At 39.8% G+C, this 23,584-nt stretch overlaps 1 protein-coding gene across 3 annotated transcripts in view; it reads right to left on the bottom strand.

Moving 5' to 3' along the window:
• Positions 1–23,584, bottom strand: part of LOC126234437 (maternal embryonic leucine zipper kinase-like) — a 444,148-nt gene that overhangs the window by 394,488 nt on the left and 26,076 nt on the right. For all 3 annotated transcript variants that reach the window (XM_049943147.1, XM_049943142.1, XM_049943136.1), the window contains exons 3-4: positions 8,664–8,814; positions 8,096–8,359 (exon numbers count right to left, since the gene is read on the bottom strand). In XM_049943147.1, the coding sequence (XP_049799104.1) occupies positions 8,096–8,359; positions 8,664–8,814 (415 nt within the window). The remainder of the gene's footprint in view (positions 1–8,095; positions 8,360–8,663; positions 8,815–23,584) is intronic.

Genomic DNA, 23,584 nt, shown 5'->3' with positions numbered 1-23,584 from the left:
GGCGCCCTGAGATACAGCCATTTCTTCACTGCCTCTGGTAAATCTGAGTCCTTCAGTAGTGCCACGGTTTTCCTGGTCATCGTTGGGTAGGGTTCTTGTTAAGTTTCCTGTAGGCTGGGTCTTCAGCAAAGAGCAGATTTTCTGTTGGTAGTTGACTGTGCCAATCAGCATCGCCGCATTGCCCTTGTCTGCTGGGAGGACCATGGAGTCAGCATCATCCCTCAGTGCGCGGATAGCCTCTCGTTCCGGCACAGCAATGTTGGCTTATTATTATTAATCATCATCATTATCATTGTTTATTGACAAAATTTTGCTTTCCTTAACGTTTATTATTATAAATTAAGACTGTATGGAAAGTTGATGATGGCTGTGTAATACTTGTCAGTGTATCTGTACACAACTGCTGCGCATCTGATTTTAAGTCAGTCAGCTGTTGATCAGCATCTGGCTGTATAGCTGCATGTGTGGAGTGACATTGATTAATAAATTCTCTTACTAGTAATTATGCTAAATATCATACTGTTAATTGTACCAAGTCTAACAAGATAATTAGTTATCACTTTGAAAGGGTACAGTACCGCCCGACATTGAAAATAGGTACAAAATACTTCATTATTCTTGTCAGAACAACACATTTTTTGTGTAAAAATAACTCAATTTCAACTAATGCAGCGAAGCCGGATACCAGTGTGGGAAAGAATGACAATTTATTTATTTAATTGATCGCATGTGCACTCCCACAAAGTAAATCCCTACATCCAGTTTGGTGAGATCTGTGAAATGAATGAATGTATGGTCGTCTGCTAACCACAGATAGTGAATGTGAATATATGATCATCTTTGAGTCGATCCTTTGGCCACCTTTGGTGGGGCCAAAGACATGAAATTTACCAGAGCTTTGAGCGCCTGAAATGTGGCTGACCAATACGATAGCAAGGTGCTTCCCCCACCTCGACAGAGATGGGAGATGACCTAGAGAACGGCCATATTTAGCACTCTGCCGCTGGATCTCGTGCTGTTAAGACCTGTTTTAGTTGTGCTCCGTAATGGCGAAAGAGTGGAGACATGGTATGCATGTGGAATATTTAAGAGTAGTTTGAACTAATAATTTCTCTATCTCAGGAACTTTTGTGGGGAGAATTAAATGTCAGGCAGGTAACATTAATGGGATTGTAGTAATCTTCGGAAGTGACCAACGGTCACAATGAAACCACGTGTAGCAATAAATTGAAATACTTCTGTGTGCTTAAGTTAAGCTGAATTACTAGTGTGTGTACAATAAGTTGAAATATTTAAGAAATAGCGTGTGCAGGACTTGAAATTAGAGACGAGCACTTCCACGTGGTGAGTACTGTGTGAGTCTCAAGCTGTGTGTGAGACATAGGATAAAGAGAAGTACTCGTCCGTGGTATCAGTTGAGGACTCGCGTGTGTGATGAATATGTTCTTAATGTTATTCCGTGTGACGCTAGATTTAAACTCTGAGAGAGAATCAAGGTGAGTCGGCCGTCTATCCAGCAACGCCACTTGGCTTTCATTGCACAGGAAGACGTGCATATATCTCCAGAGTTCATAGTAGGAAAGTAGAATTACAAAGTGGGGCAGTGTCATGTGAAAGTGGGATAAATATTAATTGAAGTGGGAAAGCTGAAAGTGATAGTGTTGTGACTATTTAGTGTTGTATTTCATGTTGCAGTGTGATGTATGTCATGTAATTTTGGGTATGTGTGGTTTGCATGGGAGAGTAGCAAGGTAGTTTCAAAAGATTAGTGGGTTATGCTTGTTCCTTCTGTGTCGCTCGATCTGGAGGAAAGTTTCGTGATGATGATTGTGAGAGTCGAAGTGTGAGGTATAATGAAAGATCCACCATCCTATCCAGAAAGTGCACTGTAGCGTTAAATAAATTACGAGACCATAATATAGAGATTCACTAATGTAAAGCCATGCCCACTGGGCGGAATTTCTCATGTGATATTGTTGTAGGTTATAGAATTTGTGTGTTTAGGTTAGAGTATTTATCGGAATAAATCAGATAGTGAAAAGAAAGAGATTGGTAGACTTTTCCTTCAAATTGTATGTTCTCATAATGTCCCGAATTTATAATGTGTGCGCCATTCATATTCAGTGGGATGGCCACGTGTTAATAAAAGCCGTTAAATAAAAGACAAAAAGAAAATGTGGTATTGCCAGTGCGTAGTGTACAGTCAGAGTTCTGTAAATCACTGATAGTCAGATATGCGTTTCCGTTGTGTAGTAATCATATAGGAGGATAACTTGTAACTAAGTGTGAGTACTAGAGTTCATGTTACTCGTCAAATAAAGAATCCACTCGCTTGGCAGACCACTCATCTTGCAGGCCTGACTGCTTGATGCCACAGTATGAGCAAGGCATGTGGGTGCCTCTCATAATTTCGGCCCTGCCAGGATATTTTTGTCAGGATATTTTTTGCCAGGATATTTTGCTGTTAGGGTTTGCTGTTAAGATTTTTTTTATGGAATGTATTGTGATAGCACTAAGAAGTAAATTTTTTTTTGTTTTGTTTGCAATTTCTTTCTGGATTGGTGAGGATCTTTTATTTTTTTATGAAATTAATTGCTATATCGTCCAAGGCGGGAAGATCGTTGTATAATTTTTTTTGCGTAATGTCCGTAGTAACTAGGTCGCAGTCGAAAAGCGTAGCCACCATGGAGAATAGCGATTCTGGCGTGAACGTAGCAGTGCAGCAGGAAGTAGCTGATGACCATGGGTTAATGAGCGAGAAAGACAAACACTCCGAAGGGGCTGAATTGTTCAGTGGACCGCTCCTGGGTGATCCTTTATGCAGCGGGCTTTGTCCACAAACGCGGGCTTTTCCCGACGACGCGGGCGAGCCGGGACTAGGTCAGGTATGCAGTGAAAGTGCAGCTACCCTTAGCGAAGCTACGGTTTCTCAGGCGAACGAGGTGAGCGCACCGAAAGTAGCAAATGACAGTGTGCTACTGCAGTTTTTACAGAGGATGGATAGAGATATTAAGGAGAGAGATAGGGAGAATAAGGAAAGATTTGATAGAGAGAATAAGGAGAGAGATAGGGAGAATAAGGAAAGATTTGAAGCAACTAACGAAAGATTAGAAGCGATGAATAGAGATAATAAGGAGAGAGATAGGGAGAGTAAAGAAAGATTGGAAGCAAATAAGGAAAGATTGGAGGCAATGGATAAGGGAAATAAAGAGGCAATGAGGAAGCTACACACAGTTATCGATGAGCGTCTGCCCGCAGTTAATAATCGGTTAGATGAGGGGGAGAAGAATCTGGGTGCGTTGAAGGAAGTATGTGACGCCGTGAAAGAAAAAGCCAATAATTTGGAGGTACAAGTATTTGCAATAGAGAGTGATACTACTGAGCGTATGGACGTGTTGCCGGATGAGCGAATCAAAGAGGTAGTGGTCGGAATAAATACGATTAGTGCAGATGTAGAAAAGATCAGTAAAAGAGGCGAGACAAGCTCTGACAGTACGCAGCGAGAGGTTTATGCCGACCAGGAGGAGATACAATCACTATTACAGTTTAGAGAGGCACAATTAGAAACAAATAGGAAACATAGGGAAGAACTAGCACAGTTGCAATTAGCGTGCAGAAGCGAAGGTGAAACACCACCAGGTAGACTGCAGAGGGAGAGTGAGATAAATTCAGAGAACGAAAATAGGCAGAAAGAGGAAGACGAACTCAGAGAGTTGGAAGAACGGTTGTGTCGGATAAAACAGGTGGCAAACCCAACTGGGTATAGTCCAAGGTCGGAAAACATAAATGCGGAAGAAGAATTTAGTAGGCACTTCGTGTCGGTACAAACGTACACTTGCTTTCCGGATCCTGATAATTACCAACATCCATGCCTGTGGCTGTCTCAATTTCAAGATTCATTACCTTCATCGTGGGAACCGCTCCTCAAAATGAAGTTTGTGTGTAACCATTTGAGGGACGAGGCTAGAGCGAAAATGCAGGAAGACATTAAGGACTGTAGTAGCTATTTAAATGAATTCTGGTCGAAAAGTAAGCAGAACCAGCTTAAGCAAAGCATATTGATGATGCCAAATCGTAACGAAGGTGGTATAAGGGATTCAGTGTCGTGCTATCAGGAAATGTTCAGACGAAACGGGTATTTGGATGTGACATACGAACCTGGGGAGTTCATTAGGCTCTGTATAACGAAGTTGCCACTGAAATTGTGCAGAGGTATAGTGATGGCAGGCAGAGGCTTAGACGATTCCGCGTCACTTCAGCACTTGTTACAAGAATTGGGTAATGAGAGCAACATTGTGAACGGCGACATGACTCATAGGTCAGACAGAGTCGAGGATAGGAACGGCAGAAACTATGAGAATGACAGGAGAGCATGGAATCCTGGCATTTCATTCTTGTCATAATGGATTGAAGGATAGGAGAAACTAATCCAACATATCAGCCCTTAATATCTTGCTTTAAAACACATGCAGCTGGCACTGGAAATTGTCTATGTAGCAGACAAACTCTACTAATATGTAGGAATGCGAATACCATACTTCTGAACAGAGAATAAAACACCAGTAATGGCATCTGTTAGGCTGGTCTCTCAGAGCAAAATTTGCAAAGTTTTATTTGGAACACTAAAGTAAAAGGACTGTTTCCTCAAAGAAACCAGTTGCTAAAATGTTATGCCAATGAGTCCAGTTTAATTAGTGCGGTTTGACTATTGCAGGTACTTAACACGTAATGTAAGAGGTCAACATTGTGACCGAAGTTTTTAAATTAGATGCCATCTGATGTCATTGTCGTGGTGACAGTTATAATGAAGTGCTGTGTATGGTTGTTCGGAATCTGGTGTTAGGGAAAGCGGCCACTAGCAACTAAGTTTCTAACACTTGGGCTGCCCATTTCTCCCAGCTTTTATATTCTCTGCGCACATTTAATTTTCATGTAAGCTTAGATTCCTAACTAGCAAATTTTTTACTGTGTATAGTTAACCATTTAGAGTGAGGCGGATTGTCCATGAAAATGCTGTACTGATTGAGACGATCAAGGGAAAACAATCGCGTGGGCTTCATCACATTTCTAACATCAAATTATGGAAAAGTTAAGGATAGATCGAAAGTAGGCAATTTATGGTAGATAGTCAGTGTATTTATTTGTGGTGTGTAACGTTGTGCAGGGGCAAATCGAACATAAGAATTTTCAGGCGGGATGTCAGGAAGTATGACGGAATAGACTGGTCGAATGAGTCATGAACAGGAGTCGACAGAGTGGTGTATGTACGTATTTTTTGTCGTATGAATAAGGATCAAGCAGAAATGACGTGATGATTAATGAGTGGATAAAGATGGTAGGTAGAGAAGCGACGTGATAAATAGTAGCGGATAAAGGTGATATTTAAGGAGAGAAGCGACGGGAAGCAGTGTGATTAATAAAGAGAGATTCGACGTGATGAAACAGTGGTAAATAAAGGTGAGTAGAATTAATAATGTGGAGATGTCTTAGATGTATGTTACAGAGAGGCCTGTGTATGCTGCAATAGAGATTGATGCCAATGGCGAAGGAAGACCAGGAAATGATGGAGTAATGGACGGACAGAGAGCCGAAATACGAATGAAGAGATGAGGACAACTGCACAGTGTGAAAGGACATAAAGGGAGTATGAGATCCAGATGGTGAACGTTGTGGAATACTGACATAAGATGTAATATAAGTGTAGATCTAATTCTTAGCATAAAATTTGCGATTTGGCAAAAATAATATTTTTTGTTGTTGTTGTTGAAGCCTGGTACCAGTATAACTAATCAAAACGGTACCAATAATGTGTACAGTTATTTTGCAGGATGAATAATTTGTGTATTTTTTGTTCTTAGATGAAATGTCGCAATTCTAATTTGACATTTAGCAGGAGGAATAGTCGGTAAAGCGAATGCAGAGGTAAGCCAATGGAGAGAGGTGCCAGAGTGAAAGGACGAATTCGGAGACTGGAATGCTATCTCCGAAACAGCTTCATGTGTTATGTGGTTGAGTATAAGCGAGCAAAGGTATGGTATGTTGTGAGTGTGGTGGTGTTATGAGTATAAGGGAGCAAAGGTATGGTATGTTGTCGTGAGTGTGGTGGTGTTAAGGTTAGCTGACTTCTAGACCTATTCTGTTAGTGTATTAATGGATTGAATGAGAAGGAAAATGTGATGTCTGGTGAGTGAGAGTCGTAGAGTAGTGTGATCAATGCGCACACTCCTGTGAAGAGGATGCTACCGATCTGTAACTAAAACATTATTGGGTATTGTTTGATTTGGCTGAACCTCGATGGCAGGTCAGGATCTGACATCAAGTGGATGGTTCATACATGTCCTAGAAATGTTGTTATATATAATAAAATGTAAAATATATAAAGAGATACTAATTTCAGTCTGTCACAAGCGCAAAGGTGCATTGTATGTTGTAGATTTAGAGTCACCAGTTTCTAAAATGTTTATTGTGTTAGGATGTTAAAGTAGTTTACCAGTTACATGTGGTAGGTAATTGTGAGCTGTGTAGATTATTTATTTTTTTTTTTTTTTGTTAAACACTTCCAAGGGGTATTAATTTCAGTCTGTCACAAGCACAAAGGTTGACTGTATATTGTAGTTTTAGAATAAACAGTTTCTAATATTTTCACTGTGATAGGATGTTAGAGTAGCCTACTATTTGATATTGTAATTATGAGCAGTATAGATTGCTTATTACTCCTTTTGTTTTTTTTACACTTTCATGTTTTGTATGAGGGATGACAGGTACAATGAATAGCACAAGTGTGGGCTGTATATAGAAAAGGGATAAATGTTGATGTTGTATGTGTAGAAAACTAGGGTGTATAATTTTATGTTTTTTTGAACAAAGATTCTTTTATTACCAATGTATCTAATAGATCATACATGTAATCAATGAGTATTTAAATAATGTAAGAATTCATATGTTTCTGCCAATGTATCATTTATTTATTTGTGAGTGCCAATCTGATCACAAGTGCTAGTAGTAAATACCATCAAATATCCAGGAAGACTTTCAGCTTCAAGGCAACATCTACCAAGGAGGTGACAGAACAGAAAATCTTGTTGGTGCTTTACACAATGTAACATTCATCTACAGAAATAAAATAGACAATAGTATTCAATTGAGAAAATTGATAAATTAGAAGGAAATAAAACGACTGGTTGGTACTTGGCATCTGAAGGTGATATTTTCTTGTGTTGCCAGTGAAAACACTTATGGCACAAATTACTACTTCTAGCTTTTGGAACTTGTATAATCCTTCCACGTGGCTCAGTGACAATGTCCCAGACGCAGGAGCCAAAGGTTTTGGGTTTGATCTCTGATCAGTCCCATGATTTTCACTTGTTACTTTGCACTTCCTTCACCTCTGGCAATGTATTTCATGTGAAAAGTGCCAAGTTGCATTGTGGTTCAGAATCCACACATCAAACTGTACCCCCCCCCCCCCTATCAATAGTTGGGTAAGTCCATTCAAAGGTCGGAGGAATGCAAGAGCATACCACCTTCGATACTGCTTCTGGTCCTCCCTTACGGCAGAAAGAGGGGTTCAATGGCAATTGAAGGGAGGGGGGGGGGGGGGGGGGGGACTGGCTGAGTTACCTCCCACACCCTCTGACTCTAGGTTGAACAAACAGGACCATCTCCTTGTTTCTTATTGTTCAGAGCCACACTCTACAACAGTATGCATGCACTTCTTGTGTTTGTTGAGACGGAACTAAGCAGTGCAGAATCTAATAATTACACTGACAGGGCATTAGAGCGGTGTAAAAAGACATGTCCGCTAAATATATTTGAGTATATTTTGGGAAAACCTGCTCTCTCCTCAGTCATCCTAAGTAGTAAAGAAATCGCCTATTATGTGAGGAAAACTTAAATTGGGAACATAGCTGCATTTTTTTTATGTTCCACAAGTCAGTATTAAAACACAGACAACACTTTTAAAATCACACACACAACAATTTAGTGATGCTGCTATAGGATTACAGACGAACATTTTCATATGGCAGTTAGCATTACAACTCATTTTACAAACATATTACATAACTGTTAAAAAAGTTTAGGTTTCATTACTTGCCTAGGTACTGCTTGCCCAGAATCAGTTCTGGTGCTGCATATGTTGGAGATCCACAGGATGTTAAGAGGTGTGACTCCAGGCCTCCTGCTGGCTTGGCACAGAGTCCAAAATCAATCAGTTTCAGGTTCTGATTCTTGTCAAGTAGTATATTTTCAGGCTTTAGATCTCTGTGTGCATACCCCTGCTCGTGCAGGTACGCAACAGCTGAGATTATCTGCCTGAAGAAAGAGCGAGCCGCTGCCTCAGTCAGCCTGTTGCGTTCCACTGTAAATGAAAATATTTACATAGTTATTCTCTGATTGTATACAGTCACACAAAACACGAAAGAGTGAATACTAAAATATGCACTGAGTTGCTTGTGAGAATTGCCTGTGGTACAAGGAAGCTTGGGAGACTATTTTTCTTATTACTTATTCCATTAGGAGGTTTCTATGTTACCATTATAAACTTATACGTTTTGACTAAACAATAATTTGAGAAACAGTATCAAAATGGAAATTCAAAATGGAAATTCTAACTGGAAATTCTAACTGGAAGTTCATAATCTGTTTTGATTTACGCTACTCACCAATGTGATCAAACAGTTCACCACCAGCACAGTACTCTATTACCATGAATATATGAGTATCAGTTTCAATGACTTCATACAGTTTACATATGTGATGATGTGAAAGCCTCTTCAACGCTTCCAGTTCTTGACGTACTCTAGGAAGGTCATCCTATTCAAACACAAGATAGGAAAAACAAAATGTAGGTAACTCTTAAATGCCGAACAGACGAAAACACAAAGATGAATGTACAAAAACAGACAGATAATGTTTTTTCCTGTTTCAATAAAGTAGTACCTGTAATTGTAAGCCTAATAATAATTCAGATTAAGGTACACAGCTATTAGGGCTTACGAGTTGCGACAGTAAAGCAATGAGCCAGATATGAAAAAAAATTTTGCTTACCATTTTAGTCAAGTTTAGTATTGTCTCCTTCAAAGTAGTTCCCTTCTGATTGCATACACTTTTTCCAGCACTTCTGCCATTGATGGTAACATTGCTGGAACTCGTCTTCTATAATATCCTTCAAGACCCTCGTCACAGCTTTTTGGACATCTTGTGTTGTTTGAAAACGGTGTCCCTTGACCGCCATTTTTACTCTTGGAAATAGAAAGAAGTTGCACAGAGTGATAGCTGATGACTAAGGTGGCTGTGGTAGTACTGACATTTGTTTTGAGGTTAAAAATTGCTGTACTGACAGAGCAGTATGGGATGGTGCATTATCGTAACTTTTGCACGAATCTTTCTCATACTAAGATCTTCAGTTATTATTAGACAAACCATTTCTAGATTGATGTTCAGTTCTTCTGTAATCATTTACACGGATAATCTTTGATCAGATCATATGAGTTCACGCTCGCTGGCCAAGTTGACATCCGTCCATGAGGTTGATGGTCGTCCACTGTGGTCTTCACCTTCAACATTCATTCTGCCTTCACTAAATATTTTATGCCAATGAAAAACTTGAGCTCTTGACATAACCACCTCTCCAAAAGCCTTCTGAAGCTTATTGTAAGTTGTCATCGCGTTTTCACCCAATTTAGCACAAAAAGAAATGTCATATCGTTGCGCAATATAATGCAGTTCCATTTCCATGACGAGACACACAAACACGTGTTATTACAGCACAACTCACGACTGTGCAGTCGCATCGATGTGCTGCTTGGACTAGAAGCATTTTATAGACCAAGGTCAAAGGTATTGTGCCTACACAAGCCTGCAGGGTTGCCACATCTTGCAAAGAAAATCAGTCTCATTATTTTATTGCCGCACCTCTTATGATGTTACAAAACACAACAAATCTGTCTACTTTCACACTCCACTAGGCTGAAGCACTCTCTAACGCCCAACCCCAGGTTTACAACCAGACTGAAGCTAGAAGTCAAACACTGCTGTTGTAGTGGCTTGTTAAATTACATTCAAAATTAGCAGTATGCCATAATACAGAATAAGTCTTGTAACCCATACTGTAAAGATGACGCCCCTCTTACATTGCTGACAGTTAAGGAATGAAGAATTACTCAGATCGAAAAACAGCTATGTTGTTGTTGTTGTTGTTTTTGGGGAAGGAGACCAGACAGCGAGGTAATCGGTCTCATCGGATTAGGGAAGGAAGTCGGCCGTGCCCTTTGAGAGGAACAATCCCGGCATTTGCCTGGAGCGATTTACAGAAATCACGGAAAACCTAAATCAGGATGGCCGGACGTGGGATTGAACCGTTGTCCTGCCGAATGAGAGTCCAGTGTCTAACCACTGCGCACAGCTATGTAAATTGACACCAAGTTCATCAACAGCAAAAAGTGCCTATATCAGATATGGATCAGGTCAATGAAGTAGTAGTGAGTGTTTTGTGGGCCCCCTGCCACCTTCACCGTAAAATCATAACTGCTTATGGGAATGCCACAGGATGTCATTGTTGTCAACTGCTGATATTTCAATAGGTGTACATGCAGTTATTTTCAAGGCCTTAACAACAACAGTGTGTGCACTTGTCAAAATATCAGTGGCTGTCATGACATCACCCTACTACGTTCCCATAATTTATTGGAACATCGTATAGGCCAGGGGAAATTCAGGTCTCACACTTCTCACAACGTTTGTAATCCAATATCTAACCATCACATTACATACGTCTTCCATTGCAGGGTACTTCTGTATACTACCAAACAAATATGACTAGTTATGTTTACATTGTTTTTGAACTACTGCTGATGTCCAGTTTCCCGACTGATGTCTGCTGCCTAACTATTAATGACATTTGAAGCACAATATAATACTCCATTCTGAAGTAAAGATAGGGATACATAATAATAAAGGATATTAACAGCAGGTGTGCCTGTCCTTAAGGTGCATCAACCATGAATAACACTATTCTGTAACATTTCATTGTTGTTTTACAGTTGTGAGCCTGTACCTGTTCTTCATTATTGCTTCAGCTAACACAGTAAGTTCTGCTGTCATATGTCAAAGTGAGCAGAAGTAATACAATAAACAGTGAGCTGGGTGAGACAAAATTTACGATCAAAACAAGGAAATTACCAAGATTCTGGGCTAGTGGCACAATCCCACAATGAGGCAGCTGTCATTGAGATAATTAACAACTAAGTGGTTGGCTGGGACTGATGCAACTGCGCTGTTTAATGCTTCAAGTGGGTCATTACTGTGGTGTGGCAATTGCACATGACGACAGAATGACACAATGAAAGTATATTTTATTATTGTTTAATTAAACGTGATTTACCTCACATCATGTAAGTTTACGTTATAGGTGTTTAATTAAACTGAGAGCAAACTGCGATTTCGCTCATACCTGTTTACCTAGCTAACATAAAAACAGCTGTTCTTTAAATGTCTACACAGTACACTGCACACCCACTCATGTTATAAGAAGTTCGAGGGTTAATACAACAAGGAAAGTTCTGGCAAAATGCATATACTACAGGAGTAAAGGAGACCACTCACCAAACAGATGTGGGGGGGGGGGGGGGGGGGGGGGGGCACACGTGCACCCACGGGCTGTAGCTTGACAAAGGATTTCTCCTGAAAGCTAGCAAGTTTCCTTTCTCTTTAGTGTGCACCTGTCGACTACTCGACACTTCTGCTAATCCCGTGTATGCCTTCTGGTAAGTTGTAACCCTGTTTCACTACTCTCTTGGCTTTGTCTGTCCATGCTTTGTTTGGGCCTTTAATCAGTATACCTGACTCACCAACATCAAAGCTTTTGAAGGGTCTTCCAGGTTTTCACTTATATTCATGAAAAGACCGGAGTATAATGCACCACCGTGTTCCAAAAAGCAGAATAATGAGCAACAATCAATGGCATGAAGATACAGAAGGCAATGAAAATCACTATATTAATAACACATTGCTTATCCACGGAAATGTGGTCTGTAACTGAGACAGTGTAACAATATCTCTCTATTGGCAAAAGCTTATGGGTTAGTCCTCCATTTGCATCTCCATGAGGGGACTGGCCAGGAGGAAATTACCATATGAAAAAGATAGAAAAACCACCAAAATGGTAACATTATGCGAGTCGAATGTCAAAATTTTGAATGTGGCAGGGAAGTTAGAAAATCTGGAAAAGGAAATGCAAAACCTAATTTAGATACAGAAAGGGGTCTACAAAGTGAATTGGAAAGAAGACAAGTATTTCTGGTTAGAAGAATCTCAACAGCAGAAAATGGCATAATAGGAGTAGGATTCATCACGAATAGAAAGATTGGGCAGAGGGCGAAAAACTATTAGATTTTACTGCAAATCAATAAATGAAGTGTATTATCTATGTTACTAAATGGCTAATGTGGGTCACAGTCCCTGTTGGCTGCCAATCTAATAGATTCCAGAGGAAATAAAATTTTGACTAAATATTTCGTACTGACTGACTTTAAAGATTTTAAATACAGTCATAATCAATTCATTAACAGTTATAATCTTATGTTAAAGATTTAAAACAAGCTACATCTACAGCATTACTCTGCAAACCACTGTGAGGTGCATGGCAGAGTCTACTTTCCATTGTACCAGTTATTAGGGTTTCTTTCTGTTCCATTCACATATGGATTGTGGGAAAAATGAATGTTTGACTGCCTCTCTGTGTGCAGTAATTATTTTAATCTTATTCTCATGATTTCTATGCAGGGGGTTGCTGTATATCCCTAGCGTAATCATTTAAAGGCAGTTCTTGAACCTTGACTTCCTCAAGATAGTTTACGTCTACCTTCAAGAGCCTTCCAATACAGTTCCTTCATCTCCCATTAAACAATCCCGTGACCATTTGTGCTGCATTTCTCTGTATACATTCAATATCCACTGTTAATCCTATCTGTTATAGTTGCACACACTTCAGCAATATTCCAGAAGTGGTTGCATGAGTGATTTTTAAGCAATCTCTCTTTTAGATTGATTGCACTTTCCCAGTATTACACCAATAAACCAAAGTCCACCACCTGCTTTATCCACAACTGAACCTATGTGATCATTCCATTTCATACCTATACAAAGTATTACACCCAGGTATTTGTATGAGTTGACCAATTCCAAGAGTGACTTACTGATACTACAGACACAGGGTACTATGTTTATTTGTTTTGTGAAGTGCAAAACTTTACATTTCTGAACATTTAGATCAAGCTGCCAATCTCTGCACCATGTTGAAATCGTATCAAGATCTGACTGAAAATTTATGCAGCTTCTTTCAGATAGTACTTCATTATAGACAACTGCGTCATCTGCAGAAAGCCTGATTCTATTAACATTGTCCACAAAGTCAAAGTCATTAATATACAACATGAACAGCAAGCATCCCAACACAGTTCCCTGTGGCACACTCAAAGTTACTTCTACATCTGACGACTCTCCATCCAAGATAATATGCTGTGTCCTCCCTACCAAAAGTGCTCAATCCACTCACAAATTTCACTTGATACCCCATATGGTTGTACTTTTGACAATAAGCATAGGTGCAGTACTGAGTCAAATGCATTTTGGAAATCAAGAAATACTGCATCTACCTGGTTGCCTTGATTCAAAGCCTTCACTATGTCATGCTAGAAAAGTGCGCATTGGATTTCACATGACTGATTTTTTCGAAATCCATGCTGGTTGGCATTGAGGTGGTTATTCTGTCCTAGATACCTCATTATGTTTGAGCTCAGAATATGTTCTAAGATTCTGCAACAAACTGATGTCAAGGATATTGGACAGTTTTATGGATCACTTCTACTACCCTTCTTGTAGACACATGTGACCTGTGCCTTTTTCTAAGAATTGCGCACGGTTTTTTGTTCCAGGGATCCATGAGACATCATAGTTAGAAGAGGGGCTAACTCAGCTGCAGGTTCAGTATAGAATCTGACAGTGATTCCATCGGGGCCTGGGGCTTTGTTCAATTTTAATGATTTCATCTGTATCTCAACACCACTAACACTAATACTTATTTCATTCATCTTTTCAGTGGCACGAGGATTAAACTGGGGTAATTCACCTGAGTTTTCCCTTTATAAAGGATCATTTGAAATTGCAGTTACGCATTTCAGGTTTTGCTTTACTATCCTCATTTCAGTTCCTATATCATTTGCTACAGACTGGATGCTGATTTTGGTGCCACTAACAGCCTTTGTGTACAACCAGAATTTCTTTGGGTTCTGTGAAAGATCACTTGACAATATTCTGCTATGGTGGTCACTGAAGGCATTATGCATCCATAACTCACCTGACAGCCAAACGCGTTTCATTCTGCATCTCGCTATCAGTAGCCCTACCATTTGTTCTACATCTGTTGTGCAGTAATCTCATTGCGAACTGTTCTACTGAGTACACATCTATCCATTGCAAGGTCAACTACACTTTTAGACTTGCACCATAGTTCCTTTACAAGCTCCTGCCCTGCGCATAAAGTTCCAAGTGTCTCACTGAGGTATGACGCTATCGATTTTTTTATCGAGTGTAATCAATATCTTTCTGCTTGTTTTATTTGTCCTTTGTACTTTGGTAATCATTGTTACCACAACCGCATCGTCACTGATACCAGTTTCGATGTGGACGTCTCAATGAGGTCACGTGTATTTATGGCCATTAGATCCAATATGTTTCCACCATGAATGGGGATCCTAACTATCTGTTCTAGGTAGCTCTCTGAGAAGGCATTTAGTAATGTTTCACAGGATGTCTTAGCACTTCCACCACTAAAAAAACTGTAAGTTTGCCAATTAATTATCAGATTATTAAAGTCTCCACTGAATTACAGTACGATTGGGAAACTTACGTTACAAGTGAACTGAGGTTTTCTCTAAAGTTTTCGATTACATCAGGAGATGAGTCTGGTGGGTGATAGAAGGATACATTTAGCATTTTATGACACTCCTGAGAGGTAAAGCAAAACAATTACAAGCTGTGTGTATTTCTTGAGATGCAAATTACCCAGACTATATTCATCAAGTATTTCAGAATGAGAGCACTTAGTGGCTTCCAGTAAACTTTACACAGTTTCGAGCCTTTTCTAAAGTGTTTTTCTTTCTCACGTGCTTAACAGAAATATTTAACACATTAACTCATTTGTAAAGTAATCAGATGTTTGAAACAGTTTTATACATGGGAATTAGATTCTTTAAAGAACTGGGGGTGCGGGCTTACTGGTTGACACTAATTCGTAGCTTCCACTCTTTTTATGTTTTTACCACTTTGCTTATTATACGATACATATGAAACATTATTTTTTTAAAATTTACTTGAATTATTGTATGATTGGCTTTACGAATAATCATAGATAGTTTTATTAATTGCATTTATGTACAGGTGGAACAAAAAATGTGTTCACTTGTGTACTTTGGGTTACAGTGTAGCACTGAAATCAATAGCAAAGAATTCAAAACCTGCAAATGTAAGTGAAGATTTTGTTCACACTATTTATTACAAAAATAGTAATAGCAATTGTCCCCAGTCTATCGTAAGATAGAGATAAGAGATTCGAATATATCCAACAAACAATTCTGGATGTTGGCTTGATTGGTTGGTTGACTGACTGGTGGTTAAGGGACTAAACAGCAACGTCATCAGTCTCTCAATCCAGGGAAAGTTAACTGGATTTAGTGACAACTGCAAACCATGTAGGTGGGGTAAGACCAAGGTATTGAAGACAATACTGATGCCAGAGCTGAGAAACAATTTATGGGAACGTGTATAGATTGGGTCGGTATGTAGGTCAGAGCACACGAGGCCTCTCCCATGGCTCATCCAATGGCAAGAAAAGCCCGCCCCCCCCCCCCCCCCCAAATCTGACCCCTGCCATACTGATGAAGGGTGAAGACTGTTACAGAGCAAAGAATGTCCTCTAATTATCAGATTCAGTTAATTAAATGTGAGAAGGCTAAAAATGTAATGGGCATCAGTTGGGCCACAAGTAATGAAAACAAAAGGAGAGAAATAGGTAAAGCAGCAGGTGGATGTCCCCATGGCTCTGCATGTGACAGGTGTCATCCCAGTCCTGCTCCAATGTAGCCAAGGCATGAAAGAGCACCCACCATTCAACATTTGAAGAAAATAATTGCTAAATGTTGTCTGGAGTGTAGTGTTATACAGCAGTGAATCATGGGCAGTTAAAAAGAAAGATGTTTAGGAAATTTTGAAATGTGTCTATGGAGAAGAATGCTCAATGTGTAGTGGACTGACAAGACTTAAGAATGAGGTAGTAATGAAGTAAATAGGGGAGGAAAGAAGATTACTGGAGGTGATCAGAAAGAGAAGGAAACCTTGGGCTGGGACATACACTTTGTAGAAAATGTCTGCAATAAAGAATATAGAATAAAAAGTGGAAGGAATGAAAGGTTGAGACAGAGGAGAATTGGAATGGTGGATGACAGTAGAAGAGGACAAACATATTAACAGATGGAAGATGCTCAGAACAGGACACGATGGTGAGCCTGTAGTTGAAACCTGTCAGATATAAGCACTAAATAAGAGCAAGAAGACCCAACAAAACACGACTGTACAACAACTTTCAAGTACTGGGTACCCTAGCAGAGTTTTGGATTAGGATGGACCTCGCTGCGATGGCAGAAATGCACAACTCGCATTTTTGCAGGAGAGAACTGGAAACCATGGGAAAGAGTCCATCCTGGAGCCCATCAGATGGCACCTTGGAGCTGGCATTCACCTGAGGTTATTCACTAGTCATTGCTATAAAGCACAGGGGTGACTGCGACCCATGGTCACTAGCCCATTGACAGCAAGGAGGAAGAGCATAACACTCGTGACAGAGTCCAGTGGCACACCATTCTCTTGGTCCTGTGGCTAGCTCAGTGAAATACCAACTTGTACATGGAACAATGGTGGGACAAAAACTGACAAAAATTGAGAGGAAGCCTCTAAGGCCCCAATCATGAGGGTAAGGAAATGTTATAGCACCAAGTGGTGTCGTATGCTTTATGTAAGTCAAACTGCTGCTATGAAGGTGCTGCCATTTAGAAAAAAAATCTGTAGGACTGCAGTTTCCAACCTAGCCAGATGGTCAGCAGCAGATCGTCCCTCCTGGAAACCACACTGATAAGGGCACAAAAGGCACCCAGACTCAAGAACCCAGTATAATCTGCAGGTAAACATCTTTTCAACCACTTTGCAGAGCACATTGGTGAGGCTAATCAGTTGGTAGCTGTTGAGAGATGTTGGATTTGAACAGTAATCAAAAAGGCATGGGTCCCCGGTTCGAATCCAACCATTGCTTAACTTTGGAATAAAAATCATCAGCAATTGCGAAGAAGACTTCTAACATAAGGAATCACTTTTGCTCTGCCAACAACCTTGTCAAAGAGGGCAGAGGAGCAGACAGAGGTCCAGGACACTCTTGCTTTTGGGTGGGAACCAAATCAAAGAGGTGGAAGGATCAGCAATGATTGGCGGCCTGAGGAAACAGAAGGTAATTGAAATTACTGCTGCCAGCCGCGGTGGTCTCGCGGTTCTAGGCGCGCAGTCCGAAACCGTGGGACTGCTACGGTCGCAGGTTCGAATCCTGCCTCGGGCATGGATGTGTGTGATGTCCTTAGGTTAGTTAGGTTTAAGTAGTTCTAAGTTCTAGGAGACTGATACCCACAGCAGTTGAGTCCCATAGTGCTCAGAGCCATTTGAAACATTTGAAATTACTGCTGTAAAAACACATGATGTTTATTCACAGGACATGTGGTCTGTAATTGAAACAAAGTGTCATGATGATCTCTCCACTGGCAAAATATTGGACTGCCAAGTAGGTGGTGACCATGAGAAAAAGATGGAATCACTGACAAAGAGATAACATTCTGCATGTCATGGCATGAAATGTCATATGTCTTAACGTAGCAGGAAAGCTAGAAAATTTTAGAAGGGAAATGCAGAGGATTAACCTAGATATAGTGGGAGTCAAAGACGTGAAATATAAAGAAGATAAGGGTTTCTGCTCAGGCGAATCTAGGGTAATAGCACCAGTAGCAGGAAATAGCATAACAGAAATAAGATTTGTTATGAATAGGAAAGTGGGGCAGAACATGAGCTACTGTGAACTTTTCAGGGATAGGATTGTTCTCATCAGATTCAACAGCAGCCAAATGCTAATGGCAATACTTCAGATGCACATGCCAACATTGCAGTCACATGATGAAGAGAAAGTATGAGGATACCAAATAGTTAATTCAGTATGTAAAGGTAGGCCTTCCCAAGAATACTGGTCATGAAATGTTGTGAAGGAGGATGACGAGAGGAGAAGAATTGGGACAAGACTACTCTACTGACCCTAGAGGCACCAGACCCCCTCACAATGACGGATTCTGAACCAATGCTCACTGACCTGGTTTCACCCTGTCGGGACAGGCAGTAATCCTGTGGCGTGACAATTCCTCTTGGCTCCTTTACGCCTAACTTGGACACCTATAATGTGATCATTCAGTGATCTCTGTGACAGTGGCCATTTTTGGTGATCCTGTTGCTTCCTTGCTAGATGGACCAACTATAACATTAGATGCTTTGGAGAGCCAACTGGCAGTTGTAACCCTCTGCAGTTACCTTTTCCCGCTGTCAGATTGCATCAACAAGGCTGTGCAAGTTGTCTCCATCACGGATTATTTTGCTTTAAAGGTAGCAGAATTCCTTAACTCCTACTTTGTGCCAACTAATTTTAAGTTTTGTAATACCACAATACCTTTTGGGATCCTGTATCCTATTCCAATCTCGTCTCCACTCTCCCGCAGAGGGCATATATGGAATACTGGTAATTTAATAATTTACACCAATTTAAACTAGTGTTTTGACGTCGTTTACATTGGGCCTCACCACTATATAGAATGAAGGAAACATGTTGGATTAAAAACTACTGTATCATCATAATTTACACACAATGCAAACTACAGGCACATGGTAGGAATAAAATTTGCTACTGTAATTAAGGAGTAATTAATGATTAAAGTTCCGATATTTGTAGTCATCAAGAGAGCTATTTTTATGCTGTTAGATAAAGAAAAACCTATTTGTATTCCTAATAGAAATATGACATCATGATTTTTCAGTCAGAATTAAGCATACTCATGTTTTAATTGGTGTTAGTTAAGAGACCTGTACTTATGACCATATAGAAATGTAAAATTTTACTCATACAAAATTTAATTAATTGAATCTAGCCCTTTTATTCAATGAAAGTAATTGCTCTGTTCACCTGAAAAGGATATGACTATATTCCTTTAAGTCAGTAAAGTAATGTATGAAAATTAGCAAAATACACTGTTGCAACAATAAAACATGTAATTTATAGTCTTAATAGAAACAAATTCTTTCCTATCTTTGTATGAAATTATTCACTTTTATTTCATGTAAATTTCTATGTAATTTGGGAAGATGTATGTAAAAACCTTTACTTGTATAAATCCAACATTCAATATGTACAATGACAGATTGTTTAAAACCCTACAAATAAGAGGCAATTTGCACGCCTGCATAGGTCAGTCTTGGACCAAATTCTGTTTCAACAGCATGTAGTCAGCCACTGTATATTCGCCACCTAACATCTAGCGTGCAGAATAAAATTCTCTGTGAACAAGTAGTACTGAAACTTAATTCTACCATTTCATGATTCCCGTGTGGCAATGCAGTAACATCAAGATGAACCTATCGCAGCATTAAGAAGCAGCACCCCGGATTACACAAGATACGTATTATTTTATTGGTGAAGGATATCCGTAATATGACGCGGTATATTAATCATCATTTTTCTTGTATTAAACAACGATAAACATCCCAAACTTCACCCACAAAAACATTTTTGCCACGTTATATTACAGTTTCTCACTATTCTCATTTTTGCTACTTCTCGTTTTGTCTTTTTCCAGTTTATTCTCAATCCACATTCTGTACGCAATCGACAGTTCATTCCATTCAACAGATCATGTCATTCTTCTTCATTTTCACTGTCAATAGCAATGCCAATTTTAATCCCTCTCTTGAAACTTTCTTTTATTTCCGTCACTGTTTCTTCGATGTATAGATTGACCAGTATGGGGAAAAAATTGCATCCCTGTCTACATCCTTTTTAATCCAAGCACTTTGTTCTTGATCTTCCAGTCTTATCGCCCTCTCTTGGTTCTTGTACACATTGTACATCGCTTATCTTTTCCTATAGTTTACTCCTATTTTTCTCACAATTTCAAATATCTTGCACATTTTCACATTGTTGAATGCTTTTTCTAGACTGACAAATTCTACGAGCGTATCTTTTTTTCCCTACATTCTTGCTTCCGTTATAAGGTACAAAGTCAGAACTGCCTCTCTGGTGTCTTTACCTGTCCTACAGCCAAACTGGTCATCATCTAACAGACCCTTAAGTTTATTTTCCAATGTCCTGTACACTGTACTATTCTGTACTCCAGTTTGGACGCATGAGATGTTATGCTGATCGTGCCTTTGCTATTTTCAGAATTCTGTGCATTATATTTTCCAAAAGTCTGATGGTACATCATCAATCACATAGTTTGAATAGTTGTTTGGTTGCCATTTCTCCGAGAGATTTTAGAAATTCTGATGGAATGTTGTCAGTCCCTTCTGCCTTATTTGACCTCAAGTCTTCCCGAGCTCTCTTAAATTCCGAACCTAGTACTGGATCTCTGATGTCTTCCTTGTTGACTCCAGTTTCTTCTATCATGTCATCAGAAAAGTTCTCCATTCACAAAGGTCTTCAATGTACTCTTCCTATCAATCCACTCTCTCCTCTGTGTTTAACTTTGGAACTCCCATCACATTCTTAAAGTTACCACCCTTACTTTTAATTTCACTGAAGATTGTACAGACTTTTCAGTATGCTGAGTCAGTCTTACCAGCAATAAGCATGGGGAGAGATGAATATCATTGGCTGTCATCAGGCTTCTCATCAGTGAGTTTCCAGGGAAAGTTGTAGCGAGAGTGAACTCTGTCACCTTTGGACACCAGAGGAGAAAGCTGCTGCTGCTGCTGCTCCTCCATATAGGTGCAGAAGTGGTTCCTGAAGCCAGTGCGACAGGAAGCACAAGAGGGGAGGGCAGTGGGAGAATTGGCTTAAAAAAAAATGAGGTTGTGGAAGTGATGGTTATGACTTTCACATAAGTGGATGTCACGTCAACAGGATGTAGGCATTAATATTTTTCACGTGCTTCAGTGTACGACAGGCGGCCAATAGATTTACATACCTGTATTTTATTTTATTTTTTGAAAATCGGGCAAATCAGTGAAGTTGGGGAACGGTGTTCCTTGCAAATGATGAAAAAAGGTGGGTGGCTGTTTACAAGGAGTAATCAACCACAGTTTCTACACTTTGAGAATGCCACGATACAGAATGACATATGCCAAGAGTGTAGGCATTGGTGGTAGTACATAAAGTCTCACATCACACCTATACACTATGACCTTTACTTTCTCCAGGAGAACATTCCCTTCAAAGGCTAAGATAAAGGCACCAGTACCTATTCTGTTAACATTAGGACCTTATTGGGCACATCGGATCAAATGTTTGCCTCGCCACTCGAAATTAGCCTGTAGCTCCTTGTCCATTTGGGGTTTAAGGTCTTGGTGGAAAATTATTCCTTACAACATATCAGAAGTCTTGGGTAAGGCAATGGTTACTGTTATGTTACCCATACATTCACATGTCGGAAGAACTGTAGATTGTGCAGCAGAAGAAGCTTTAATCAATAGCCTTGCATTGTACATCCTTCCTAACAGTTGAACCTCTCTAAATTTATCTTCAAAATATTCCATGAAAAGTAATGGCTTCATCACAATGAAAGTATCCCTACCAGTTTGAGTACACACTAAGTATTATATAAATTGTTTTGCTTCTAGACATCTGGCTTGTCCCTCTTCTCACAGGGTATCCAGGATGGGGAAAGCAGTACGGTTATAGCTATTCACATTGAAATTTCTATACATCTCTGATCAGATGGCCAGATCACAATTGCCATTGTTTTGATGTCATGTAATCCACCCACGTGCCACCCAGCCACAGCAAAAGCCATCTAGCATGATGGCTGTTGCCAGGAGCCCCCAGGAAGACTTGCATCTACTCCTTGGCATGCACGGGGAGCTAGCATCTCGGGCATAGCAGTGTTATCCCTGTGTTGTAAGGGAACACAACTAAAACGGCACATAATGACCCAACCATGTTGGACTGGCTACCGCATTGGCTCTGAAGTGCAAATAAGAGTGTACGCAGGTATTTGCATGGATAACCTTTAGCACTGCTTGCAGTAACCACTGTTCTTCCACAGTCAGTCAACACCATAGAAAAATTTGAAAAATGGTCAAACCCATAAAAGGACCATCAATTACTTCAGCCAAATGGTGTTGAATGAAAGACTATTCCAAGAAAGGAAGGCAGAACTGAGGTAATAGCCGGGTTGACATCAAAGGTTGCCTCCATGGGAAAGAGGAGCACAGGAAAGGAAGTAAGGCTGCTATACCTTCACGCCCCATGCTCAAAACATATACACTCACAAAAGAGTTGGGAACCTGCTGAGAGGTTTAAGATGTTGGGTGAAAATGCTGCCATGAGATGAAATGTGGGCAAAAGAGAGGAAGCCATTATGCTGTTTTCATTCCATCTTTCTCCACTGTTTTGCTTTTGTTTGTTAAAATTTTGCAGCTTTGTATTCAGTTCTCATTTTCTCCTGCATTACATTTAGAATGATTTTGTCACTGCTGCTAGTAGCCTTTGCATGTGAACCAGAGATCTAATTTACAAATTCCAGTCTTTATTTTTTCCTTAGATTTCATTTTTTTCAGTTGCAGCTTACAATTGAACATATGCTACTACTGTTATTAGACACATACTGGTTTACAACTAAGACAATTGAAAATCTACTAATAATAAGTATCCACACCTGCACCAAAATCAACACTCCGTGAGCCACTTGAAGTGTGTGACAGAACGTGCTTCCTGTTGCACACTGTATTAGAGTTTCTTCCCAATCCATTCACAGTAGTGTGTGAGAGGAACGACTCCTCGCATGCCTTTATGCGAGCTGTTATTCACACAACTTTATTTGCACGATCTTTCGGAATATATATGTAAGGGGATGAAGGATATCGATAGTTTCTGGCCTGGAACAGTGTCTAAAGTCCTCTAAGCAGTTTCTCGCAGTCTGTACACTATCTTTCTTCGAGCAACCATCAGTTAGGATTATTCAATGTTTATGTTACACTTTTTTGCCAGTCTTTATTACTGTCATCACCCAATTTATTATTGACTCAATGTCTCCGGGTAGTCTGACCTGATATGCACTTTAGCAAAACTCAATAATGGGCTGTACAAATATTTTATATGCAATCTCGTTTTTTAGACAAATTATAGCTCACAGAAGTTCCTAACAAAAAATTACATTGTTTTCAAAAGCCTGAGATTACAAATAATACCATCAGTAGTTGTTGTTGTGGTCTTCAGTCCTGAGACTGGTTTGATGCA

Source organism: Schistocerca nitens, chromosome 1, assembly GCF_023898315.1.
Source record: "Schistocerca nitens isolate TAMUIC-IGC-003100 chromosome 1, iqSchNite1.1, whole genome shotgun sequence".
Lineage (NCBI taxonomy): Eukaryota > Metazoa > Arthropoda > Insecta > Orthoptera > Acrididae > Schistocerca > Schistocerca nitens.
Note: the sequence above shows the minus strand (reverse complement) of the source record. Positions and strands in the feature narration are given on the sequence as shown.